General features: G+C 42.2%; 3 protein-coding genes across 5 annotated transcripts in view; 2 read left to right on the top strand and 1 right to left on the bottom strand.

The window, feature by feature from the left end:
* The window catches only part of psme4a (proteasome activator subunit 4a), a 35,549-nt gene extending 23,223 nt beyond the window's left edge, over positions 1–12,326 (top strand). For both annotated transcript variants that reach the window (XM_061039560.1, XM_061039559.1), the window contains 20 exons: positions 75–284; positions 730–866; positions 1,050–1,103; positions 1,191–1,320; positions 1,727–1,808; positions 1,920–2,073; positions 3,217–3,286; positions 3,387–3,512; positions 3,604–3,756; positions 4,710–4,814; positions 4,916–5,007; positions 5,093–5,224; positions 5,319–5,527; positions 5,771–5,856; positions 5,997–6,125; positions 7,661–7,816; positions 9,226–9,388; positions 9,486–9,619; positions 9,780–9,920; positions 11,229–12,326. In XM_061039560.1, coding sequence (XP_060895543.1) covers positions 75–284; positions 730–866; positions 1,050–1,103; positions 1,191–1,320; positions 1,727–1,808; positions 1,920–2,073; positions 3,217–3,286; positions 3,387–3,512; positions 3,604–3,756; positions 4,710–4,814; positions 4,916–5,007; positions 5,093–5,224; positions 5,319–5,527; positions 5,771–5,856; positions 5,997–6,125; positions 7,661–7,816; positions 9,226–9,388; positions 9,486–9,619; positions 9,780–9,914 — 2,457 coding nt within the window. In that variant the 3' untranslated portion in view covers positions 9,915–9,920; positions 11,229–12,326. The remainder of the gene's footprint in view (positions 1–74; positions 285–729; positions 867–1,049; positions 1,104–1,190; positions 1,321–1,726; positions 1,809–1,919; positions 2,074–3,216; positions 3,287–3,386; positions 3,513–3,603; positions 3,757–4,709; positions 4,815–4,915; positions 5,008–5,092; positions 5,225–5,318; positions 5,528–5,770; positions 5,857–5,996; positions 6,126–7,660; positions 7,817–9,225; positions 9,389–9,485; positions 9,620–9,779; positions 9,921–11,228) is intronic.
* Positions 12,327–13,080: 754 nt separating this feature from the next.
* Positions 13,081–17,163, top strand: gpr75 (G protein-coupled receptor 75). The gene is made up of 2 exons (XM_061039557.1): positions 13,081–13,733; positions 14,934–17,163. The coding sequence occupies exon 2, from the start codon at positions 15,051–15,053 to the stop codon at positions 16,692–16,694; it is 1,644 nt and encodes a 547-aa protein (XP_060895540.1). The 5' UTR covers positions 13,081–13,733; positions 14,934–15,050; the 3' UTR covers positions 16,695–17,163.
* A 3,382-nt stretch (positions 17,164–20,545) lies between these two features.
* erlec1 (endoplasmic reticulum lectin 1) overlaps positions 20,546–23,009 on the bottom strand; it is an 8,330-nt gene continuing 5,866 nt past the window's right edge. For both annotated transcript variants that reach the window (XM_061039552.1, XM_061039553.1), the window contains exons 11-14: positions 21,809–21,933; positions 21,639–21,716; positions 21,472–21,547; positions 20,546–21,352 (exon numbers count right to left, since the gene is read on the bottom strand). In XM_061039552.1, the coding sequence (XP_060895535.1) occupies positions 21,281–21,352; positions 21,472–21,547; positions 21,639–21,716; positions 21,809–21,933 (351 nt within the window). In that variant the 3' untranslated portion in view covers positions 20,546–21,280. The remainder of the gene's footprint in view (positions 21,353–21,471; positions 21,548–21,638; positions 21,717–21,808; positions 21,934–23,009) is intronic.

Genomic DNA, 23,009 nt, shown 5'->3' with positions numbered 1-23,009 from the left:
GTATAAACAGCAACTTTACGTTTTACTTTGTTTTATTTGTTTTACACAAATAAACATTCTCCGTTCGTCTCCAGGGTGCCTTGTACTGCCTTCTGGGGAACCACTGCGGGGTGTGCCTGGCAAATTTGCACGACTGGGAGTGCATCGCGTTAACGTGGCCCGCCATCGTCCGCTCCGGCCTCAGCTCGGCGATGTCCCTGGAGAAGCCCTCCATTGTCCGCCTCTTTGATGACCTCGCAGACAAAATCCATCGGCAGTATGAGACCATCGGCATCGACTTCTCCGTAAGTGAAACAATTTGACAAATGGTTCATAGTGTTGTAAACACGGGGATAACTGCCTAAAATAGTCTCCTCCTCTCCCACATGTTAAAAACATCGGTGTTGAGGGGGCCTAGTGTTTAGGGCGCCCATGTACGTAGGCTAAAGTCCTTCAATTGGGCGATCCAGGTTCATGTCCGGTCCGTGGCTCCTTTCCCCACTCTCTCCTCGGTTTGCTACTCTATCCACTGTCCTATCGTATGAAGGCAAAATGCCAAAAACAAATCTTGGTACACACTAGGCAAAGTTGCCTGGTTGTCAGTTTTGCGGTTTAATTTGTAACCTGCTACTGGATGCTTTGAATTTCCCTCGGGATCAATAAAGTAGCTATCTATCTATCTATCTATAGAGTCTACAGTTAACACAAACAATGTCTGGTACTTTATGTGAAATCTTTTCATCCTTTTAGATTCCTGGTGAGTGCTGTGCTGTGGCCAAACAACTTATGATCACTGGGAATCCTCTTCCTGAGGAGCCTGTCCCCTCAGAGGACGAAGCAGCAGAGGGTCTCAAGAGGCAGGAGCTCAAGAACTCCGAGTCTGTTCAGTAAGTTCAAACCTGCATCCAGACGAAGAATCATTACCACACCAAAGACCCTGCAGCTCAGTTAAATACCTGTTTAGTGTAAAGTGGTTTGACTTGATTCTCCAGGTGGCTTCATTGTCTCTCAGCCTTCAGAAAAATATTACAAACATGCAACACTCGTATTCATTTTCTACGTTTTTGCAGGAAATACAAACAGCTCATTGGTGATCTGCTGGAGACCATCGACAACAGGAACATGTAGGTTTTTTTTAATCCTAACTTCATATGATAAAGTTCATATTTACCTATTGCAATCTGTAACGCCTGCTTTGATTTACGCTTCAGGCCTTGGAAGTTCGAACACATTTCGATTGGCTTCCTGTCGTTGCTCCTGAGAGACGACCACCAACTCCCACCGCCTGCTATTACGTTCTTTGTCAAGAGCCTCAACCACGACTCCCTCTACGTCCGCAAGGTGGGTCATACACGCAGAATGAGATATTAAGTTGTTGTACTTTGATTTCTAACAGCTTGTTGGTGCAAAAAGAAAGAATAAGATAAAATGTATTGATCCCCAATAGGCTTAATTTAATTGTTGCTGCAGCACAAGAGTCAAAGAAAGAGAAATCGAGTGAACAATTAAACTACAAACATTAATTTGATAATTTAAATTCTAAGTTATATTCAAGTTCAAGCTTTATTCATATATAACATGCATCTGGAAATACCTTGAAATGAGAAAAATATACTCGTAAAACTCACATGGTTTGTAACATTTCACTATGATTGAAGCCAAAACAGCAGGATGATATTGCACAGTGAAACCTGTCCCATTTTGTGCTGTGGAAATTTTGACTGAAGTGTCCCGTTTTCTCCATTAGGTGGCGATATCAGCTGTTGCAGGAATAATGAAACAAATAAAGAGACCTCACAAGAAAGTCCCCATCAACCCCTCTGAGCTTTGTAAGCATTGTTAAGTTTTGGCACTTGTGTAATAACATGACGGTTCATTTACAGATGTTTTAAAGATGCAATAGAAGTTCTTTTTTAAAATCTTTTTCTACATTTTTGTAGGTGGAGACAAGGAGCTAAGCGATATGGTGGCAGGAGACCGTAAAGACAACCAGTGGCTCCAGTATAACAGCAGCAACCTGCCACGCACTCAGAAGGACTGGGACGGCTGTGTGTTTGTGGAGAAGACGCACTGGGGATACTACTGCTGGCCAAGGTGCTCATTTTATTAATAGTGATGTCAATCGCCTGGACTCCTCCCTTTGGAGGTTTTTCAGGCATGACTAACTGGGAGGAGACTCTGGGGTAGACCCAGAGTTTGCTGGAGGGATTTTATATTCTGTCTGGCCTGGGAACGCCTCAGAATCCCCCAGGAGGAGATGAAACGTTTCTGTGGAGAGGGAAGTCTGGGTTGACTTACTACGCTTGATTCAACCTGATCTCGGATAAGCGGAAGAAGATGGTGTCAATCTATTCAAGATTTAATCTTGATTAATCACTGCAGAGGTGGTGATTAATTCCAAATTTAAAATACCCGTAATTCTTTGAATTTTAAAAATACTCAAAATCGACCAAATTGAAATGCAAATAAATCTACTCACAGCTTCTTCCATCACAGCTTAAATAGCTGATTTGGGATTTTGGGCTGGAACATCAAATTCTAAGTTGGGTATCCTAGGCTGCCTCTTTGGATCTGCTCCTGCCGCCCAGTTAAAATGACCATCGCTCTCACCACTACGCATACAGAGGCTCCTATTACGGGACGTTATGGAAGCAAACATGGGATTACTCAGAAAGCTGTGTTTGCACTTTGGATATTTTTTTTGCCAGATGTTGCCACATGCCCAACTCGAGCTCATAAACTATGTTTAGACGAACGTCATTACCTGAGAATAAAAGAGCCAATGAACAGCTTACTCTGTTCACATGAGAGCTTACTACAGCTCTCATGTGAACATATTCAAGTCAGATTGACCCATTATTATCAAAAAAACTACATCACCACATGCTGTGAATGACTCGATCAGGAGGAGACAAACCTTTGCATGTTAATGACGCTGATTATTTGATTATCTGATTTTTCAAAGAAGGTAAAAAGAGACTGGAGTCTGCAGTGCAGTATTTATATTTCACCTATAATCACTGTGGCTAATTTGCATGAAGAGGGAAAGTCATGTGCTTAATTTGCATAAAAAACAATGAATGCAGTGAGGTCTCTAGATGACGTGCATTATCATTGACCTCTCTGTTTATAATGCACTGACTGGGTTTGTTTGTTTTTTGACTGCATGCTTCTCTTGATGTCAGTCTAACCAAGTCTCACTTTTTAAAATGACCATAACCTCTTTTTGATCTCTAGAAACCTGATGATGTACGCACCGCTGGAGGAGCAGCCCAAACAGAACCTGCCCAGGGACGAAATGACGGAGGTAAGTGAAGAAATAATTGAGATTAAAACCCAATAGATGACATGAGTTAATGTTGAATGTTGATCTTGTGTCTCTAAATTCATGCCTTTCCTCTTCACAGCGTGAGCAGATCATCTTTGACCATTTCTCAGACCCAGTGTTCATCAACCAGTTCATCGAGTTTCTCTCTCTTGAGGACCGCAAAGGCAAAGACAAGTTCAGTCCTCGCAGGTTCTGTCTGTTCAAGGTGAGATCCCACGGGGGTTATCGTTAAATACGAGAAACTATTAGCGTCAGCAGCAAAGACCTTCATATGTTTCCTCCTCCTGCTCTTCCAGGGATTGTTCCGCAACTTCAGCGATGCCTTCCTTCCACTGCTGCAGCCACACATGGAGCGTCTGGTGGCAGACTCCCACGAGAGCAAGCAGCGCTGTGTGGCAGAGATCATCTCTGGTCTGATCAGAGGCTGCAAGCACTGGAGCTACGCCAAGGTACACATATCAAACTCTTTAAGCAAGGCTGATGGAGGCCTTACACTATTATAATTACTTTCTGAGAACAGTCAGTATCGAGTAATTTCTCGTTTTTAGTTGCCGAAAATTGCAAGCAAACTCCTGCACACTGTCTGAACTGCGTTGGCAACATGATTAAAGTTATTTGGTACTTTGGTTTCAATCCCTTGGTTTTGAAAATTGTAGAAGTAATGAAATGTTGTCGGACAAACTTTAGTTTAACATGCTTTATGAATAGGCAAGCCAAGTTTATTTATAAAGCACATTTCAACAACAAGGCAATTCAAAGTGCTTCACACAAGACATCAAAAGCATCATGACAGAGGAAAGAAAAGAAACATTAAAATTAAAAAATCACTGAAATTATAAAATCTGAACATATGTTCAAATAAAAATAATTCAAATAAAATTAACTGAAATAAATAAAAGTAAAAATATAGTGAATAGTGAAACATTTAGACATCAAAGCACTTTCTTCTCCTTCAGTTTTTTTTTTTTTTTTTTTTAAGGTTTATTTTTGGGCTTTTTGGGCCTTTATTTGAGAGAGGACAGTGGATAGAGTCAGAAATGGGGGAGAGAGAGAGTGGGGAATGACATGCAGGAAAGGAGCCACAGGTCGGATTTGAACCTGGGCCGCCCGCTTGGAAGACTACAGCTTCCATACATGGGATGCGCGCACAAACCACTGCGCCACCAGTGCCCCCTCCTTCAGTTTAAAAGGCCTCAAATTTTCATGGTTTAGTCATGGAGACCTTTAGACCGGTCCAGACACATTTGGCATCATCTTTGTCTGTGTGGGAGGGTCATGAAATTTGAATTTATTTAAATAAACATTTAGTAAAACTACAGTATTCTTTCATTATGTTCGGGCTCCCCAAGCTGCTTTTCAGAATGTTTTTCCTGAATTTAAATAACTTGGTGTTGTTTTCCAGGTTGAGAACCTCTGGGAGTTGTTGTGCCCTCTGCTCCGTACCGCCCTGTCCAACATCACAATAGAAACGTATGCAGACTGGGGCACCTGCATCGCCACAGCCTGCGTAAGCTTCTGCTCGGTTTACACCCATCATCTAATCGTCTTTTTAAACTCGTATAAGTTGTTCGTTCTTCCGTTTGACTCAGCTGTTTTCATATCGTACAGGAGAGCAGAGACCCACGCAAGCTGCACTGGCTGTTTGAGCTGCTTATGGAGTCTCCAGTTAACGGAGAGGGGGGCTCCTTTGTTGATGCCTGGTGAGTAGAGAGGCTGCGTCCTGATGCAGATATTGATGCGACTGAATAAACGTGTTGATTTTGTGTTTTCTTCTTTCCTTCCAAGTCGTCTGTACGTGCTGCAGGGAGGCCTGGCTCAGCAGGAGTGGCGTGTTCCAGAGCTGCTCCACAGGTTGCTTCAATACCTGGAGCCAAAACTCACACAGGTCTACAAGAATGTACGGGAACGTATCGGCAGGTGAGTTTCCTTCAAACAACCCTCCTGAGAGTGAATTTCACTCTAAAACGTTTTCTCGTCTCATCTCATCGTCTCTGATTTGCTCTCCTACCAGCGTGCTCACCTACATCTTCATGATTGATGTCAACCTGCCGTACACTCAGCCCACCACCTCCCCGCGCATCACCGACTTCACAGAGCGGATTCTGGTGCAGCTGAAGCCTCTGACCGAGGGCGACGAGGAGATCCAGAATCACGTCGTCGAGGAGAACGAGGTGGGGGAGCAAGATGAGCGGACGCAAGCCATCAAGCTTCTCAAAACAGGTCGGTCAAAGTATCACATTAACCACAGCAAATGTTGTGTAGTGTAGGAATGATTCAAACGATTGGAGGGAAAGGACAGTGGATAGAGTCAGATGTTTTGCATTAATTACTCTTCTATTATTTTTAATTCTTTGTAGATTTGACTCTAGGAGCAATGACCAAAAGATCCAATGTTACCTGTACTCTCCTGTACCTTTGCAAATGGCCATTAACATCAGTTCTGTTCAATTCTTTCCTCTGCAGTGCTAAAGTGGCTGATTGCAAGTGCTGGTCGCTCCTTCTCCACCGCTGTCCCCGAACAACTGCGGATGCTTCCCCTTCTCTTCAAGGTGAAAAAGCTTAAGCTCATTTATCAGTTCCTTGATTTTCATAATAACTAAACATAATTACTTCCTTGATTGATGTTGTCTTAATGTTTACACCACAAAGGACTTAAATGAAACCTTCCTCTTGTTTTGTTTTTTTCCAGATCGCTCCGGTAGAGAACGATGACAGCTACGATGAACTGAAGAGAGACGCAAAAACCTGCCTGTCTCTGATGTCTCAGGGACTCCTCTACACTGAGCAGATCCCCATGGTCCTCCGTGTCCTGCAGGAGGTGAGTTATCTGTCCGCTGTGGACATTTCTACCTGCATCAACAATGACTAAGCATTTTAAAACTTGAAGATAATTAAGCAAAAAGAGAAATGGCTCAGAGACGATCACTTCTGAATGTGACTCTCTGTGGTCTTGTCAGCTGAACATTTCTTTTAAAAGAAACTACTAACGACACAAGTGAGTTACCGAATGATTCAACTCTACACAGTTTCGACCTCTATGTTGGTTTAAAACATGCAGAGATCAAAAGCTCTGCACAGTGTTGCACCAGCTTTGCGGACTATCAAACATAGCCTAAAGTTCATCTACTGCTCACATGGTGTTGAACCAGCCGTGATAGTTACATTGTCGGCGTTGGTTGCAACTTCAATCTTACACCTACTGTACCTCCTAGTCGGAAAAATACAGTTGTGATGGGGAATTATTTTGAAAGGTTGAACATCATGTAGGTCGAGGAGGGTTTCACTGGCTGTTTCCCGTCTGTAGTGCGTTCTTGATTATAGATTAAATACCTCAGATATGCATGCTCACTTTGTCTTGTACTCGTGCTTTGGTTTTCCGTAAACAGAGATAATTTCATTTTCAAAATATATATTATCATTAAATCGTAACTGTTATTTTACACTGGCTGTAGATGACGGTAGTAGGCGTAGTTATTACCTCATCATAATGCTTTCTCATATTTTACACTCTCATTTGGCCGGTGTTTGTGGATCAACATCGGTTAACAGAAGTTATTTTCAGCCGTCAGTCTTCAGAAACGAGAGGAAACACTGGAACAGCATTAAGAAAATCCTTTCATTTATTTATTGATCATATAAAGTAAAAACAAAATTTCTGCAACAATATTTCTGTTCGTTTGGAGTCTCATGCTCTCCTAATAAAGATGAACCTTGCGTCTCCGTGGTAACCAAACAACAAAACAACTTAAGTTACAAACTATCTATGTCCGGGTTGCAACGACTTTACACCAAAAGTCCCCATGAAATGCAAAAAAGTACAATGTCCTGTTTTAAAATGTTAATTTATCTGCCAAATATATTTGAATGAAGCATCATCTGATTGTTTTTACATCGTCTTCTCTTCTTCCTGTTAAATGTTTCAATTGTCTGATGACTCATCCTGCGCTCAGGCCAGCGGTGTTCACTAATTTTCAATCAATTAAAATGCGTTGTCGAAGCTAATCATCCAATCGAATTGATCCCAACATTTTGTCCTGCCTTCTATCTTGTGATTTCTTTAATCTTGTTGGCCCTGAAGATTCTCTCCAAGTTAAGTTTTGTGGGGATTTTAAGAGACAGAATGTACACAGAGCTGGTGCAACAGGACACTGACTTCTTCATGCTTCTCCTTAAACTGTTAATCCTTCAAATATTGGATCATTTTTCTAAATAAGTAGCGTCTCTAACAAAGGAGCTCCGTTACAAACAAGGCCCTAAATGATGCCGTCAGCAGCAGCATAGACTGAAGCTCTTATTGAACAAAAGCCTTGAACTAAAGTGGAATGTGTGTTTTTGTGTGTGTGTGTGTTTCAGATCGCAGGCAGCAGCTCCTGGCATGCTCGCTACACGGTGCTCACATACCTTCAGATAATGGTGTTTTACAACCTGTTCACTTTTATGAGCGACCAGAAATCAGTGAATGACGTGCGGGCGCTGGTGGTACAGCTGCTGGAGGACGAGCAGCTGGAGGTAAAAAAAAAAAAAAAAAAGGAATTGCTCATTCTCTTAACCGTTAATGTGAAGCTGAAAAAATGTACTCGGACGACTATGTGGTCACTGGAAGACGTTTTGGAAGACAAGCGAACACAAGATAGTCTGATTATATAACCTTCTCCAAAGCTGTTGGCCAATGCTTTGCTTGTTTATGCTAGCAGGCTTCATTGAAGTGATTCAGCACTCTCCTCCTGGCTCTACACTCTCTTCCCCTCCCCTCCAGTCATCTAGCTGTTTCTATGGAAACCACAGGCTGCAGTAATCTGTTGCTATGGAGATAACGTCCAGATTGAAGGAGGATGAGAGGGAGAGGAATGGAGTTGAGACAAAGGAGAAGTGGGGGATGGATGGAAGTGGCCATTTTTTTTAATATATATGGCCTTTTAAACTCACCTAAGCCTAATTTATAAGGCCCTAAATGTAAGACAGTTTGATCACCCTCTATTCTTTTCAATGATCTTTATTCGACAAATACACGAGTCCAAGTGATGTTAACTAGCCGACCTTGCTGCCAAGACCCACATACAATATAACCATGTGCCCTAATGGAGCCATATAATCTAAGAATCCATTTCAACTCAAAGACCTGCATTAAACCCTTTTTAGAGTTTCTCCTCTATACTAGGAATAGAAATATAAAATGTTCAACAAAGCATTTTAGCTGGCATATAAAGAGCACCCCCACATGCACACACTCTGGTCCTCGGCTGGCTGCTTTTCTCCACCCGGCTGACCAGTGCACACACCAGTCAAAACACAATGTGTAAAGATATTGTAGCTTTGGGTTTGTCTCGTACAGTGCAGCAAGACGCTGTCGGTAAGGAGCTGAAGATTGTGTGTTAGGACGGGAAGTAAAAAGACCAGGCAGACGTGATGCACGAGTTAAATTATAACTGATTTAAAGAAAGATGCTCAAGAACATTTTTGGTAAAACACCTAGCTGTAGGAGTGTCACCCATATGGGGGAGGGGCTACTGCCCTTTGTGATGTCATGAAGGGAAAATCTCAAAACGGCCTGTTTGAGCACACATTTTCTGAAAAGTGGAGCAGGCAGAAGACGGAGAGGATGGACTTCTGTCATGATGGGGGGGTTTGTAGACAGACGAGGTTACACATATTAGTGTTGTAAAGTGTATTCTGCATAAAATGTGGTCTTTAAATTATCCTAAAAACACTAAAGTACTTAGTAAGCATACACAACTCTGAAGCCACATTTAAACAAATTGGTAGTGATGTGAAGTGAAGTGTTTCAATTACTGCTGCTTTTCTTGCAGGCCATTATTTAAATTTCTTGCAAGTCAAATAATCAGCTTGTCATCGTGATGTGCTAAAGTAAACATTTAACTTAAATTTCCCATCCTCCCTTTCTGCCTTTGTTTCACCAGGTGAGAGAAATGGCGGCCACTACATTCAGTGGCTTCCTTCAGTGCAATTTCCTGTCCATGGACTCCCCCATGCAGGCACATTTCGAGGCTCTCTGCAAGACTTGCTTGCCTAAGAAGAGGAAGAGGGAGCTCGGCTCCATAGTGGACACTATCCCCTCCGCTGGTAAGGATTCTACAGATTGACAGTTTGCAATGAAACCCTTTTATACGCCGTTCTCTTTATCTTTTTTTATGCAACCCTTTGTGCTGTTTTTCCGTAGACCTTGTGCGGCGCCATGCTGGTGTTCTCGGGTTGAGTGCTTGCATTCTCTCCAGCCCGTACGATGTGCCCACCTGGATGCCACAGCTGCTCATGGACCTGAGTGCTCACCTCAATGACACACAACCGATTGAAGTATGTGTGACCACACATTAATCGCCTTTTATCATCGCAGTGGGATTTTATTTCAACCTCACACTCTTGTTATATAAAAAAAAAATCTGCAGTGCTGATATCTTTTGTGCTGGATTATATACGAGTAAGATTTCTGTAACTTGTGTTTGCGACTTTCCAGATGACTGTGAAGAAAACTCTGTCCAACTTCCGACGGACTCACCATGACAACTGGCAGCAACACAAGCAGCAGTTCACCGATGACCAGCTGCTGGTTCTGACTGACCTGCTGGTCTCCCCCTGTTACTATGCCTAAAACCTGGTAATGCAGTTTGACCTCACAGCTCCTGAATCCTACATTTCACTGAATGTTCTCCAGACACATTTGATCATGACTGAACAATATCAAATAAAAGCTGCAATATGAATCATTTCACAGGGTTAGAAAGACGTCCATTAGCCCTTCAAACATTTCCAGTTAAAGGATATTTACTAAACAACAGCGAGGCGATTGCAATGTATGATGTTGGAGCCGGCAGGGGGGGATCGGCGCTGTGTTTGTGTGATCACGCATTTCAGTGTGTGAGTGACTGCTAAGCTCCCCGCTGTTTGTTTACACGTTGTGCCTCCCGTTCTTCTCTGACACCAGAGTTCAATATAAAATCACACACTGGGACAGACACCAGTATGAGGCTGTCTTAGACGCCGTTTTGTACGCAATCGATCTGGGGGGTAAACTCCTCCACGCCTGTGTAGAAAGATGTTGTGTGTTTCTCTTGCATGACTTCAGTCTCCCCGTGTTACTTTGCCTTAAAGAAAAATAGCAAAGTGTTTAAACTTCACATTGTTTTTGGGTCTAAATGTGACCGAATGTGTTCACAAGCAAACTCAAACAACATTAAGTTTGAACATCGTTTATCAGGGCCTTTGTCCACCTGCCGTTTTTTTTCCTCTCGTGCAGAAAAGTTCTATCTTTGCGCTCAGTGGGGGCTTAGATGAAGCACCTGTGCATTGAGATTTAAAAGTGCTGCACGTTAATCTTGTCTCCATGACAACAGCTGCTGTATAACCGACACTGCTCTGTTACTTTTGGCTGTTTGTTTTAAATTGAGATTGTGTTTTTTTTTTTTTTTTCTTACTTTATTACTTTCACAATGAGCATCAAACGGAGGACGCGGCCCATCCTATACTTTGTCTGGACAATGAGCTTAATTAAAATGGCGGCCCCGCCATCACAGCTCCGATCAGACGCGGAGTAAGGACGATGTGGGTACACGACCACGATACATAAGAAACAAAAATACTGGGGATTATCGTATATTTTGAAAAGAGGGACATCAACAGCGTCCTTGTGAAAAGTTAATGAACGCTTTAAAGTTGAAACGTTCAGAGCAGCCGCACAAAAATAACTTTTATCCAAGCGTCTGCCTGCTGCTGTGAACGATCACTTCTGAATGGGAACAAGTGAAAAATGAAGCTGACACTCAGGGAAATAAAAGCAATGTGGACAAAGGCCCTCACTGAATACTGTCATTAGAAAACTGCGAGAGATCAGTTAAATTATTTTCAGTCAGAGAAATGTCCTTGACCCCTTCCCTTTTTTTAACCTTTCTGTTTGTTTGTTCCTCAGTTTGGGACAAACCTAAACAACAGATACCAGCCTGCATTGTGGAGGAGTTCCAGGTCCTGACCGATGAAAGACACCCTTGAAGAAAAGTCACAAAACAGCAGCTGAGCTGTGTCACCTGAGGAGAACTGAAAAGTTGTGGATTTATGTATTTAGCTCATTTACATTTCTACTATACTTAATATTTAAGGATCAATCATAGCAGGGATGGATGACCTGCAGTCTGTAACATTACTGTACAGTTTTTTTTTTTCTTCTGCTTTTCGGTTTGTTTGTGTGCATGTGCACGGGTTTGTGCGTGTGTGTGTGTGTGTGTGTGTGTGTTTCTGGGATGCTTGAAGACATCTGCCGGTGTCCCGCATATTTCTCAGGATTCTTTCCCCAAGTATCATCTCTGAGCCAACACGGTTTTTTTAGTGTAGGACCTACTCCATAGTCCAATAGTGGAGTATTTGTTCGAAAGCCACAGAGAATCGACCGCTTTAGGTTAGACGTACACATGCGACACACAATGTTTGTGTGGCTGTTTGTTCTATCTGTGATTATATGCATCATGTATGTGTATGTCATCGTATAGCAAATATGCACAAACATATTTATTTATTTATTTGACATTTTTGAAGTGCTAAGTTTTTAGTTTTTTCATATAAAGTAGTTCTGAGATCAAGTAGAGGACTGAGATTTTTTAGCAGTGGTGTCTCTGGCAAAGGAAGAAAGAAAGGGAGAGGACAAGCTCCCCGCTGCTGTGGTGCGTGTGAAGCGTTTGCCGTGAGGACCTGAGCACAGTTTGATTGCCGTTTCATGTGTCCCGGTGCAAGCAAATAACCACATCGCCTGTCCATAAATAACCGTGACCTCTCCCCCTTTTATCCTTGGTTACATTGGTCTTTTTCTAAAAACCCAGTGAGATGAGATGAAATTATTGGTTGTGTACGTTTCCCCCCCTGATGACTTGAAATCAGTCCAAGTGTTGAAGCATTTAGTTACCTCACTCATGTATAGTGTAGTGCCAAAACTGCAGTGATTTCTTTTTTTTTTTTTTTAGATGTAATGTTTGCCTATTGAATGAGACGACAATAAACTGTTTGTAACAAAACAAAACTTGTATTGAATGTTTTTGTTTTTATTTTTAATACAGTTGTCATGCAAGATGTTACACACACTAACTCATCTACAGGAGAAACGCTGATTTCATGATTTCCACTAAAAAGTATTAAACTTGGAAGAGGTTAACCGTCTACATTTGAGACGGAAAGTGCATGTTGAAGTGCAGACCCCTGGTCCAATCAAATGACCTGTCCAATACTTTTTAAAGGGGACATATTATAAATAATCCACTTCCACAGTGTTTTTGAACATATATCTGGGTAACCTGAGAGTCTACTGACCCACAAAATGTGAAATAAACCCATCCAGTCCTTTGTTTGTGGTCTGTATAAGTCTTACAACACAGAGACAAATGCTCCGATTCAAATGTGCTCTCCTTGTGATGTCACAGTGGGATTCTGGTAAAAAAAAAAATCCCCTCCCTTCCCCTGATATCTCCATCCATGGACTCCACCCCCAGCCTAGAACAAAACTTTTGAGCAGGTCCGCCATTATTATTCTCTCTACAGAGGAGTGATGTCTACCTGGAAAACTCAGGGGGGGTCATTACATTTAAAGAGACACACACACCAAAACGGAGCGTTCTGAGAGAGCTGGTTTATACAGGGTCACAAACCTCCTCTGGTGCTTGATTCATGTTATATTTTGACAAAAGCACAGCACAGATGTTTCATTTAGACCACAGGGGGACTGTTTGAAAAGGTGGAGAAGGAGGATAATATGTCCTCTTTAAAAAATTATTATAAATCTGCTAAGAAGAGCATTATCTTGGTCTTCGGGTCTTCCTTGTTGATACAGGGTCACTGACTGTTCCGGCTTTCAATATTGCCAGACAATCATCGCTGTGTGTTGCCTAGCAACAAAGTTGTTGAGCTACTACTCCCAAGGACAGCATTGAAAAGCGGGGGGAAAAAATAATTAAATAATTAAAATTATTTGTACATTATTTTTTATTTTTTTAGGTTAAATATTACGCTGTAAAAATTGGTGGAAATATATTTTATAACTAAATAGGAGCACTATTATTTTAAAGCGACAGTAACCCATACAGACTGTCTACTTGAATGCAGTGCTTATGCTCATGCCCAGATACGTAGGCAGTGACTTCATACTCATTTTTCAGCGCACGTCCAGTGGCCGTCGCTCCTCTATAAGAATGGATATATCTCCAAGAAAACGAATACGCTTTTACCATCTATTTGAGCTGTAAAACCTTTTAAAATTAACACATGGCACAGAATATCGTGTTTGTCCGTGGACTGCTCCGGTTCGGATGATAATAGGGGTTTCTTTTCGAAGCCGCGGTGCGTTCAATGACCATCATATTGCTTTAAAATGAAGATGGGCTGTATGAAATGATGGGGAGGCTCGTGAGGATGTACGCACGATCGACTTAACATGGTAGGTTTAATTTTGTCATCGTTAATAGACATTGTCTTGAAATTTAAGTACATATATTAAAATGGTTATTTACAAATGTGTCCTGTAGATTTCAGTAGACGGTGTGTGTGTGTGTGTGTGTGTGTGTGTGTGTGTTTGGGGGAGGTGGCAGGGGGAGACGGGGGTAGCTCAGGTATAATCGGCCAAATGCAGTGGTGCATAGCTATAACCTGCTGCTGTCGATTGTGTGTAACACGTATTGCATCAAACTTCATATTTCTAAAAAAAAGGGGAGACCGGGGCCTGCTGCAACAATTTTTTTTTGCATTTCTCTCAGTTATTCATTTATAGGCCTACAATATGCACCAGACTAACCACATAAATACATATTAAACGTGTGTCTGCCAGTTATCTATAGCACTGAAAAAAACGATTTTAATTGACCAAGTCATATGTTACCCCAAATCCAAAAATCCAAAAAATTCACAAAATAATGTAAAATACAAAAGGATAGAAATGTATTGATGCTGAAGGGAGAAAAAAATGTAACTTTTGCATTTTGTCTCATTATTAATTTATCTTTTCAATAGTAAAACTTGTATTATTAATTAATTTAGTCATATTTATCAACCAACAGTTACTGACTTTTGTTTTTTATGCATATAACATAGTCGTACCTTAAAGCAACAATATGTAGTAATTCGGTTCGGTGCGCTCTTGCGCCCACCGAAGGTCCCTGAGTGCAATTGCACTGTCGTAAAAACACAAAAACACGCTGTTATGGCTCACAGACGGCATGCATTTGTTGAAAAGCGGAGGGGCGATGTTTTTAGAAACCAAAAAACACATGTCGACTGACAAGCTACAGTAATAACACCGGATTTTTATGCAAATATGACTCTGCTAGCGTCTAGAGCCCATTTAAGAGTAAAAAACTGATTTATTTATTCATTTGTATGCAAACCTGAGACATAACTTAGATGACTTTCTGCACCCGGTGGTCAGGTCCGTCTTTGTGATTAGAGGAAAGTCTAACTGAGCATGTGCAGTTCGAGTGCCGTCTATCTAGCATGTTTTTGATTGGACTAATAAGACTTGCTTCAAAAGTCTTTTTTACCTATTTTTGCCCGATTTCAATTTAACTGTATATACAAGTTTGCATTTCTGTGAATGTATTACATTTGATGTTCTGCAGCTGATTTATGAATGTATCTCTTGTAGCACTCTACCAAGGTGGCAGACATGGCAGAGGCAGAAGATCCTGTGATCATCAACCTTTGTAGAAGAAGAATGTTGACTTTGAAGACATTGGGAGTTTTATAAAACGCGGATTATAAAATGAACGCCACTGTTACCCCACCGGACCTGCTGGATGTGCCGCGACAGCAGAACTTCAGCAGCAACCTGGGCGCGCAGAGTCCATCGGGCTGGGCCGTGATCCACACCGCCACCTTGACCTTCTGCTCTCTCCTCCTCGTCTTCATCTTCCTCCTGGGCTCTTACGGCAACCTCGTGGTGTTCCTGTCCTTCTTCGACCCCATGTTCCGCAAATTCCGCACCAACTTCGACTTCATGATCCTCAACCTGTCCTTCTGCGACTTGTTTATCTGCTGTGTGACCGCTCCCATGTTTGCCCTGGTGCTCTTCCTGGACGCGGGCGGAGGGGACGGTGTGTCCAAGAGTTTCTGCTTTGCGTTCCACCTGACCAGCTCGGGCTTCATCATCATGTCGCTGGAGACGGTGGCGGTCATCGCTCTGCACAGGCTGCGCATGGTTTTGGGGCAGCAGCCCAACCGCACCGCCTCTTTCCCTTGCACGCTGGCCCTCACCGCCCTGCTGTGGACTTCCAGCTTCACCCTGGCCGCCCTGCTAACCATGCGAGCGTACCCCCGCAGAGACGGACCGTGCTTGCCCCACTTTGGTTTTGGAGGGGGAAAGGCCCGGGTCGTGTTGTACGTCTACCTGGCAGACTTTGCTTTCTGTGTCGCCGTGGTGTCTGTATCCTATCTTATGATTGCGCAGACGCTAAGGAAGAACGCACAAGTAAGAAAATGTCCAGTAATCAGCGTAGATGCCACTTGCCCGCCACCTCCACCGCCTCTCCTCGCAGCGGGCTTCGAGAACATGCAGTGTGCTGTTCCTGCCCCGCCTCTGTACCGCAACCAGACTTACAACAAACTGCAGAACGTTCAGATACACTCGTATGCCAACAAAACCAGCCAGCCTCTTGTTCCCGGCGCTGCACAAGGAGCCACTTGCTGTCAGCTCGTCTCCACGGTCAACCTGGCCACCGCCAAAGACTCCAAGGCGGTCGTCACGTGCGTGGTGATCGTGTTCTCGGTGCTGCTGTGCTGCTTGCCGATGGGAGTCTCTCTGGCGCAGGACGTCTTGTCGCCGGAGAGCAGCTTTGCGCATTACCAGATTGAACTGTGCGGCTTTGTGCTGATTTTCCTCAAGTCGGGAATCAATCCCTTTGTGTACTCGCGCAACAGCGCGGGCCTCCGCCGCCGCGTGCTGTGCTGCGTGCAGTGGGCCGCTCTGGGCTTCCTCTGCTGCAAAAACAAGACTCGCCTGCATGCGATGGGGAAGGGCAGCTTGGAAGTCAACCGCAATAAATCCTCCCACCACGAGACCAACTCGGCCTATGTGCTGTCGCCTAAGCCGCAGAGGAGGCTGGTGGACCAGGCGTGCGGACCCAGTCACTCCAGGGATTGTGTGGGGAGTCCAAAGGCCACAGGTGCTCGCAAGCCCCGCCCTCCGAGCACCTCAACGCCCATCAACACGCGCATCGAGCCCTACTACAGTATATACAACAGCAGCCCCTCTGCGGGGCCCAGCTCGCCCACCAGCCTGCAGCCCGTGAGCTCTCAGACGTTCGCGTTTGCCAAGTCGTACGTAGCGATGCACTACCACACTCATCAAGACGCACTGCAAGACTTTGAGAGCAGCTCAGTGCACCAGATTCCTATTCCCTCGGTCTGATTAAAGAACTGCTAAATCAGAAAGGTTTGGACCATAAGTCGAAAAGAGGAACATGACAACAACCCATTTGATGTGTTTGGAAATCTGTATTAACCCTTTGTTCTCTTCGGCAGTGGAAATACTTGTCACGTTTTCTTGAGTGGGGAAATTTCAGTATCAGAATTACAAGCCTTGCCATGGAAACCAAGCAATAGATTTGTCATGAAAGTGTCTCAAAAATGTTATTTGCTGTTAATGAACAGGCCGTGTTCCCAAAGTGGCCGTGTTCTTCTTATAGCACAGTCAGGGCTGGAAGTTCAAATGCTGTATTAATGTCATACTGAGTCCTATACAGGTAGTGTAGGCTACATGACAAATCAAATCATTCAAAATCTTCTATATTGATCGACAAATGAGAAGACAGTGGGACAACAGGCCATATTTTGAATTAAATCAACATATTTGATGACCTATGAACTACCATAGACAACAGCCAATGTTAGCATTTCACAACTTCTTAGCTAACATAGATAGATAGATAGATAGATACTTTATTGATCCCGAGGGAAATTCAAATTCAAATACCAGTTAGCTAGAAAATGAATCCCTGTTAGAATTCTGCCGTGTCTTTGCTAAACATATAACAATTACGATCTGAATGCTAATGTTAGCACCGTCACATGGCAGCTAATTGGTGGACAATGGAAAAGTGAGGGGACATTGGGCCATATTTTTGTAAAAAAAAAAGAATGACCTACCTTAGACAATAGTGAATGTTAGCATTTAACAACCTAACATTAGCTGTGAATAACTTTGCTTTCATATCAAACTGTAAAGTTAGTATTTTACCATTTCCTTGTAAACAGTATTATTAGGAAGCAGCCAAATGCTTAAATTAACATATTTTTTCTAATTGGTGGAAATCTGAAGGGACACATTGGGCCATAAAATTTAAATAAAGAATATTTGATAACCTGCCATAGACACATTGGGATGTTAATATTTAACAACTAAACCAACAATGTGTTAGCAATGATTTACTACCTTACCTTTCATGTTAGCATTTCCTATCGTATCCGCTATTAATTAGCCGAAAGCTAATGTTAGCACAGTCAGATAGGAGCTAATAGGTGGAAAATGGAAAATTGTCGACTTATTCTTGGTGACTTATCATAGACAGCAGAGAGTGGTAACTCCCTAGCTAGCTTTGAATAACTTCCATTCCTATAATATCAAACTCCTCTTTTGCTAGCAGTAATATACGCCATGCCGCGCCAAATGCACCCTGTCACTGTGTAGCTAGCTAATGGATGCAAAATGGAAAACTAAATTGGGCCAAATGTATGTAATAAATAAAGACAACAGTGAGTGTTGACATTTAACAAGTCCCTAACCAATAGCCTTTTATGTTACCTTTCCTTTAGTATAAAATTGTAATATTGCTTTCTGCCATTTCCTCTTACTTTAACATCCGCTACAAATTGGCTAAATGCTAAGTTAGCACTGCCATATGGTATGTTTTATTATTTATTCAGCCTTTATTTGGCCGTGTCAGTCCCATTTTTCAAAGGAAACCTGCCAACTATAGCAGCAACACAGAGCTTCAACATCAGAAACACTCAAACTCATACAGTAGGCCTACACACTTCATAATCAGAAAATCATCAGCTAAAACCGTTTTAATAAATAAAGTTTGGATTCAAGACTCGTCACTAAGGTCATAAGGCATTTTAAAGCTAATGGTTGGACAATGGGAAACTTCACATTTTTTTAAAAGAATATTTGATTACCTACTGTAGACAATAGTGAATGTAGACACTTAACTAACATTAACTTTGAATAACTGGCTGACAAGCTGTAATATTAGCATTCTGCCATTTTATATCCGTTAGAAATTAGCGGGATGCTAACATTAGCCCTGTCTCTTAGTAGCAAATGGGTTAAAATACATTTATACCTTTTGTTTTTAAAGATATTGGCCTGATGTTACTTAGGATTTCTCACTGAACCGATTTAAGTCGCTGAGAATGCGGGAGAGGTGAAACAACAACAACATGTCTGACTCTGAACTTGGAGAAGGGTAGTAAAAGATTATCACCCTGACTGTGACATTGGAGGAAAATGGCTGACCTGTGAACATGGTTGATTGATTTATTGACTTGTTGTTTTACAGAATGCATTTTGCATTAATCTGCCCCAGTGTTGCACACGCATGTGCCAATATAACCCAAGACTTCATGACGGCCAGGAGTCTGCAGTGGTTGGTCTCGCTGCTGTCTCCGCTCCGTTTGGAGTTTTTTCAGCGCTGACATCAGCTGCGGCAGCGTTGGGGCTGTGATGAATGTCTGCACAGGCTCACACATGGCTGTCGATGGCATGTGGTTGCACTTTTGATGGACTTTTGCTTCTTCAGACAAATGTATTTGTGAACCTCATAAAAGTTTTCAACACAATAAATGTTTGGCAAGTGCAGACGTTCTGTGCTTTCACTTATTTCATTCAACACTTTTCTTTGTCCTGTGATAGTAAATCGAATCTCTGAAGGATGATTATACTGGACTCGTCACAGGATCTGGCCAAAAATTTTGAGTGTTTTTCACGTCTTAAGAAAAGTTTCAGACAAACAATTAACAACACGTTCAAAATATACAAATCTAAGGGTTACTTGCAGTCCAAAAACAACAAACATTTGTTTTCCTAGACTTATAAAAGGATGAAGAAAGAGCAACAATATGGATATTATTGGTTTTGCACCACTACAGTATGTTTTTTAAAATGTTCATATAAAACACTCGGCCTGCAAATTTGTCTTGCAGCATTGCGGATATATCCATTAGCTTACATTTCAAATGTTTTTCTTTATTTTACATTCAAGCAACAAATATTCATGGTTTTTTTTTTAAATTCAGTCAGTCTGCCTTTTTTTTTTTTTTTTTTTACTTTAAATAGACAGAGATTGAGCCAGGTGGTTAGTGCGTGCGCCCTATGTGTGGAGGCTGCGGTCCTCCAGGTGGGCGGCCCTGGTTCGATTCCGTTCCCGCATGTCATTACCCACTCTCTCTCTGTCACACAAAAGTTGTTATCTAACTTGTGCGCACAACTATATTTATACAACTAGATATCAAGATTGTGCGCCTAACTTAATTGTAATGTGAGAGTTTATATCTTGAGCCCACAAGATGTTTTATTTACTTTTTGGGACTTTGTAAGATTGAGAAAAACAGTATAGCACATGTTCAACAAGTCTGTGTAAATTTTACTTTAACTTTGATTGATGCTGGATACATGGGATGTCACTCATCCTTTCATGAGAAACTGTTAAACAATACATGCAGCGTCAGCTCCCTCTGGTGGCCTAAAATATACTTTGATAATGTGACACAGCTCCATGGGAGAGAGGATCAACGTATTCTATGTCAGGACTTCTTTGTTACTTTTTTTAAGGGACATATTTGGGGGGGAAAAACCCTGAAGTACAACGAGCTAAACGCTTAAACACATGAAGCTTAAACACTTTTTAAACCTTATGTAAATAGGTTGTTTTTAGAACGATCACATCTCCCACTTAGCCGACATGCTTCATAACATTTATTTTACTCCGTTTTCCTGTGAGAAGGAGTATGTTTGGGTGGTTTTCTCAAGATCTGAGTTTGTTTTTTTGGTTACTCAGGATAAAAACACCAGCTGGGAAGTGCAAAACAAAATTACAAAGTGTGCAACTCTTTTTCAAAGCACTTCAGGGTTCAGTCAGACTTCATGTTTAACGCAGAATTTACACGATTTCTCAAGACAACAAACTAAATACCTCCTATGATTTCTACAAGTCGTCACATCTTTGCATGTTTTCTTTTGTGATGATGGAAGACAACGACTGAGGTTTAATGTTTGATTTTATTCTTTGCTGCAAATGCATTGATATCCATCCCTGTGACACAGCAGTTAACAAGACCCCAGTGTTCATCGTCATAAAAACCACAGAATACCTCTTACAGGAGCCCACAGACGTTCTGCATGTCCCACAAACTAAGAATTCAAAACTTCTGCAAACTTCGATTTCTTCTCCCCGTCCCCCTAATTGCATAACTTACACTCACAGCACACATCCTAACTGCTGCAGAAACATTCCCAGACTTGCTTCTTTTTTTCATAACTCATACACACGCACACACACACACACACTCACAATCGAACCACCATGAATATTGTTGCCTTCCCTGATCATCAGTAACCCTTCGCTTGGAACTTTTCAACACAAAGTGAAGCATAGATAAGAAGGACAGGCGGTAAATCGAATGCCTTATGGAGAGAGAGAGGCTTCAGCCCCATTTTGACCGTTTTCCCGTCTTCTTTTCAATCTTGCCAGCTGGATTTAGCTCGGCTGTAGCATCTCACCTCTGCAGAGATGAGCACAGGGGGCCGAGGCTGCGCTCCCAGGTTACCTGAAGTCCAGCCTCAGGGTCAAGTGAAAAACCTTCAATTTGGCGTTTGGTGCAGCTTCATAAGCATCTATCTCTTCTTCTCAGAAAGAGGTGACCAATTCCTTCAAGAGCACCTGTCCATCCCCTTCTTGTCCCTCGTGCATCGTTTCTGTCGGGTTCTTTCTGAGTTTAGCTGGAGATCGACAGAAGTCCGTGTTCATCAGCGGTGTCAAGAATCCTGCAAATGACCGGAGACTCAACCTAGGATCATTAAAAAAAAAAAAAAAAAAGGTCAGTCAGACATTAACATGCATTAAAGTTTTAAGTGTTAACCCTCACAATGAGAGTAAAGTCACTCATTGGTTACTTTGTGAACTTACCCCTAGGATGTACTGGCAGGTCTGAGGCTCCAGCATGTAGACAGTGACGGCGTGGGGAGACTCAGACTCCTTACATCTGACGGCGAGAAGACAAATGAGATGTGTGAATCAGCAAAAGTTAAAAAAAAAACACCCCCCCCCCCCTCTCATCACTAGTATTCACTCACTTGAGCTTCACGGTGACCTGCCTCGGCTTCCCCGTCAGGTCACACACATCGCCGTGGCCGTAAAAGTGAGAAACCAACCTGTTTGTTGGAGAAGAGAAAAAAAAAATGAATCATGGTCTCAGATTGATTTACATCCAGTTTTGGTTTCAGAAACATAAATAACGTCCTACTTGACTTTCTGCACGCCGTCGTCTTTCAGCTGGTAGGATCGGGCGACGTTCTTCTTCGCCCAATCGATGTGCTCCTCGATGTTCCAGCTCCCGACCACCACGATGTTCTTACCCTGCTCTTTTTCCTGGAAGAGAGACGTGTTCGTCACTATCCAAACACAGTCTAACGGGCTTACGATCACTTTGTCTGCACAAATATATCAACACATGTACAATCCGCACAAATGACCCTGCCTCAGCACGGACACTGACCCAACCCCCGATCCCGACTTCAAACCCTCACAGACTCTACTGACGTCATGCCTCAAAAAAAGCTAAACCTCCAGTTCGCACTTCTGTTTTAACATTTAGAATCGAGGGTTTATTGCCAAGTACATTTACACATACAAGGAATTTGACTTGGTGTTTTGGTGCTAAACAATTAACAAGGAAATAAAGCAGAACTAGTAAACAACTTAAATAATACAGAATAAGAAGATATTACAATATATAAAATATAATTTAAAAATGTAAAATATAAAATAAATAAAAACAAGAAATCAAAAACACAAAATGTACAAGAGGTGCAATGTAGGAGCTGTGCAGTGGATTATGAGAAAAAATCTTAGTGTGTGTAACTACTCACAGAGTGCATGTAAGGAAGATGCATTTTAAAGTCCAGTGGAGCAAATGACCAAAAATCAGGAAAGACATAAATGTAGATCCTAAGAAGATATTTAACTAACAGCATAACTACTAATATATAACATCAACAGCCTCCTCAGGATGACTGCACACTTTTTCAGATTAGATTTTTGACTAAAGCGATGGCAGTATGATCCAAACCTTCCTGTTTATCAGTTTATTAATCAGACTGAGGGAATAGGCATCTGGTGTACTGAGCTGCTCTCAAAGTGTTTGGCTGTTGTAAATATAGATTTTTTTAAAGGAGCGATATGTAACTCTGCCACCTAGTGTTTAAAATGGGTACTGCAGTCCAAATTCAAAACATCATAGAGCGCTGTCTCCCCCCCCCCCCCCCTCTCTAGAGTCGATGCTCACTCAGGTCACCATGTGGTGGACTCTGAAGCTTCAGTGTTTATCCAGCTCTGCATGGGTCTGTAAACCTTTCTGTGTTCTAACCTCTCTCCATTTTTCAAAAAGCATCTCCAATATTGATCCTACGTTTCTGAGTCTTTAAATCTGTGAGAGTGAAGACTGG

Source organism: Labrus mixtus, chromosome 6 (genome assembly GCF_963584025.1).
Source record: "Labrus mixtus chromosome 6, fLabMix1.1, whole genome shotgun sequence".
Lineage (NCBI taxonomy): Eukaryota > Metazoa > Chordata > Actinopteri > Labriformes > Labridae > Labrus > Labrus mixtus.
The sequence above is the reverse complement of the archived record's forward strand: the minus strand, read 5'-3'. Positions and strand labels throughout refer to the sequence as shown.

Excerpts from the sequence above, each read along its gene's own strand:
- gpr75 (XM_061039557.1), top strand. The coding sequence starts at position 15,051 with ATGAACGCCACTGTTACCCCACCGGACCTGCTGGATGTGCCGCGACAG.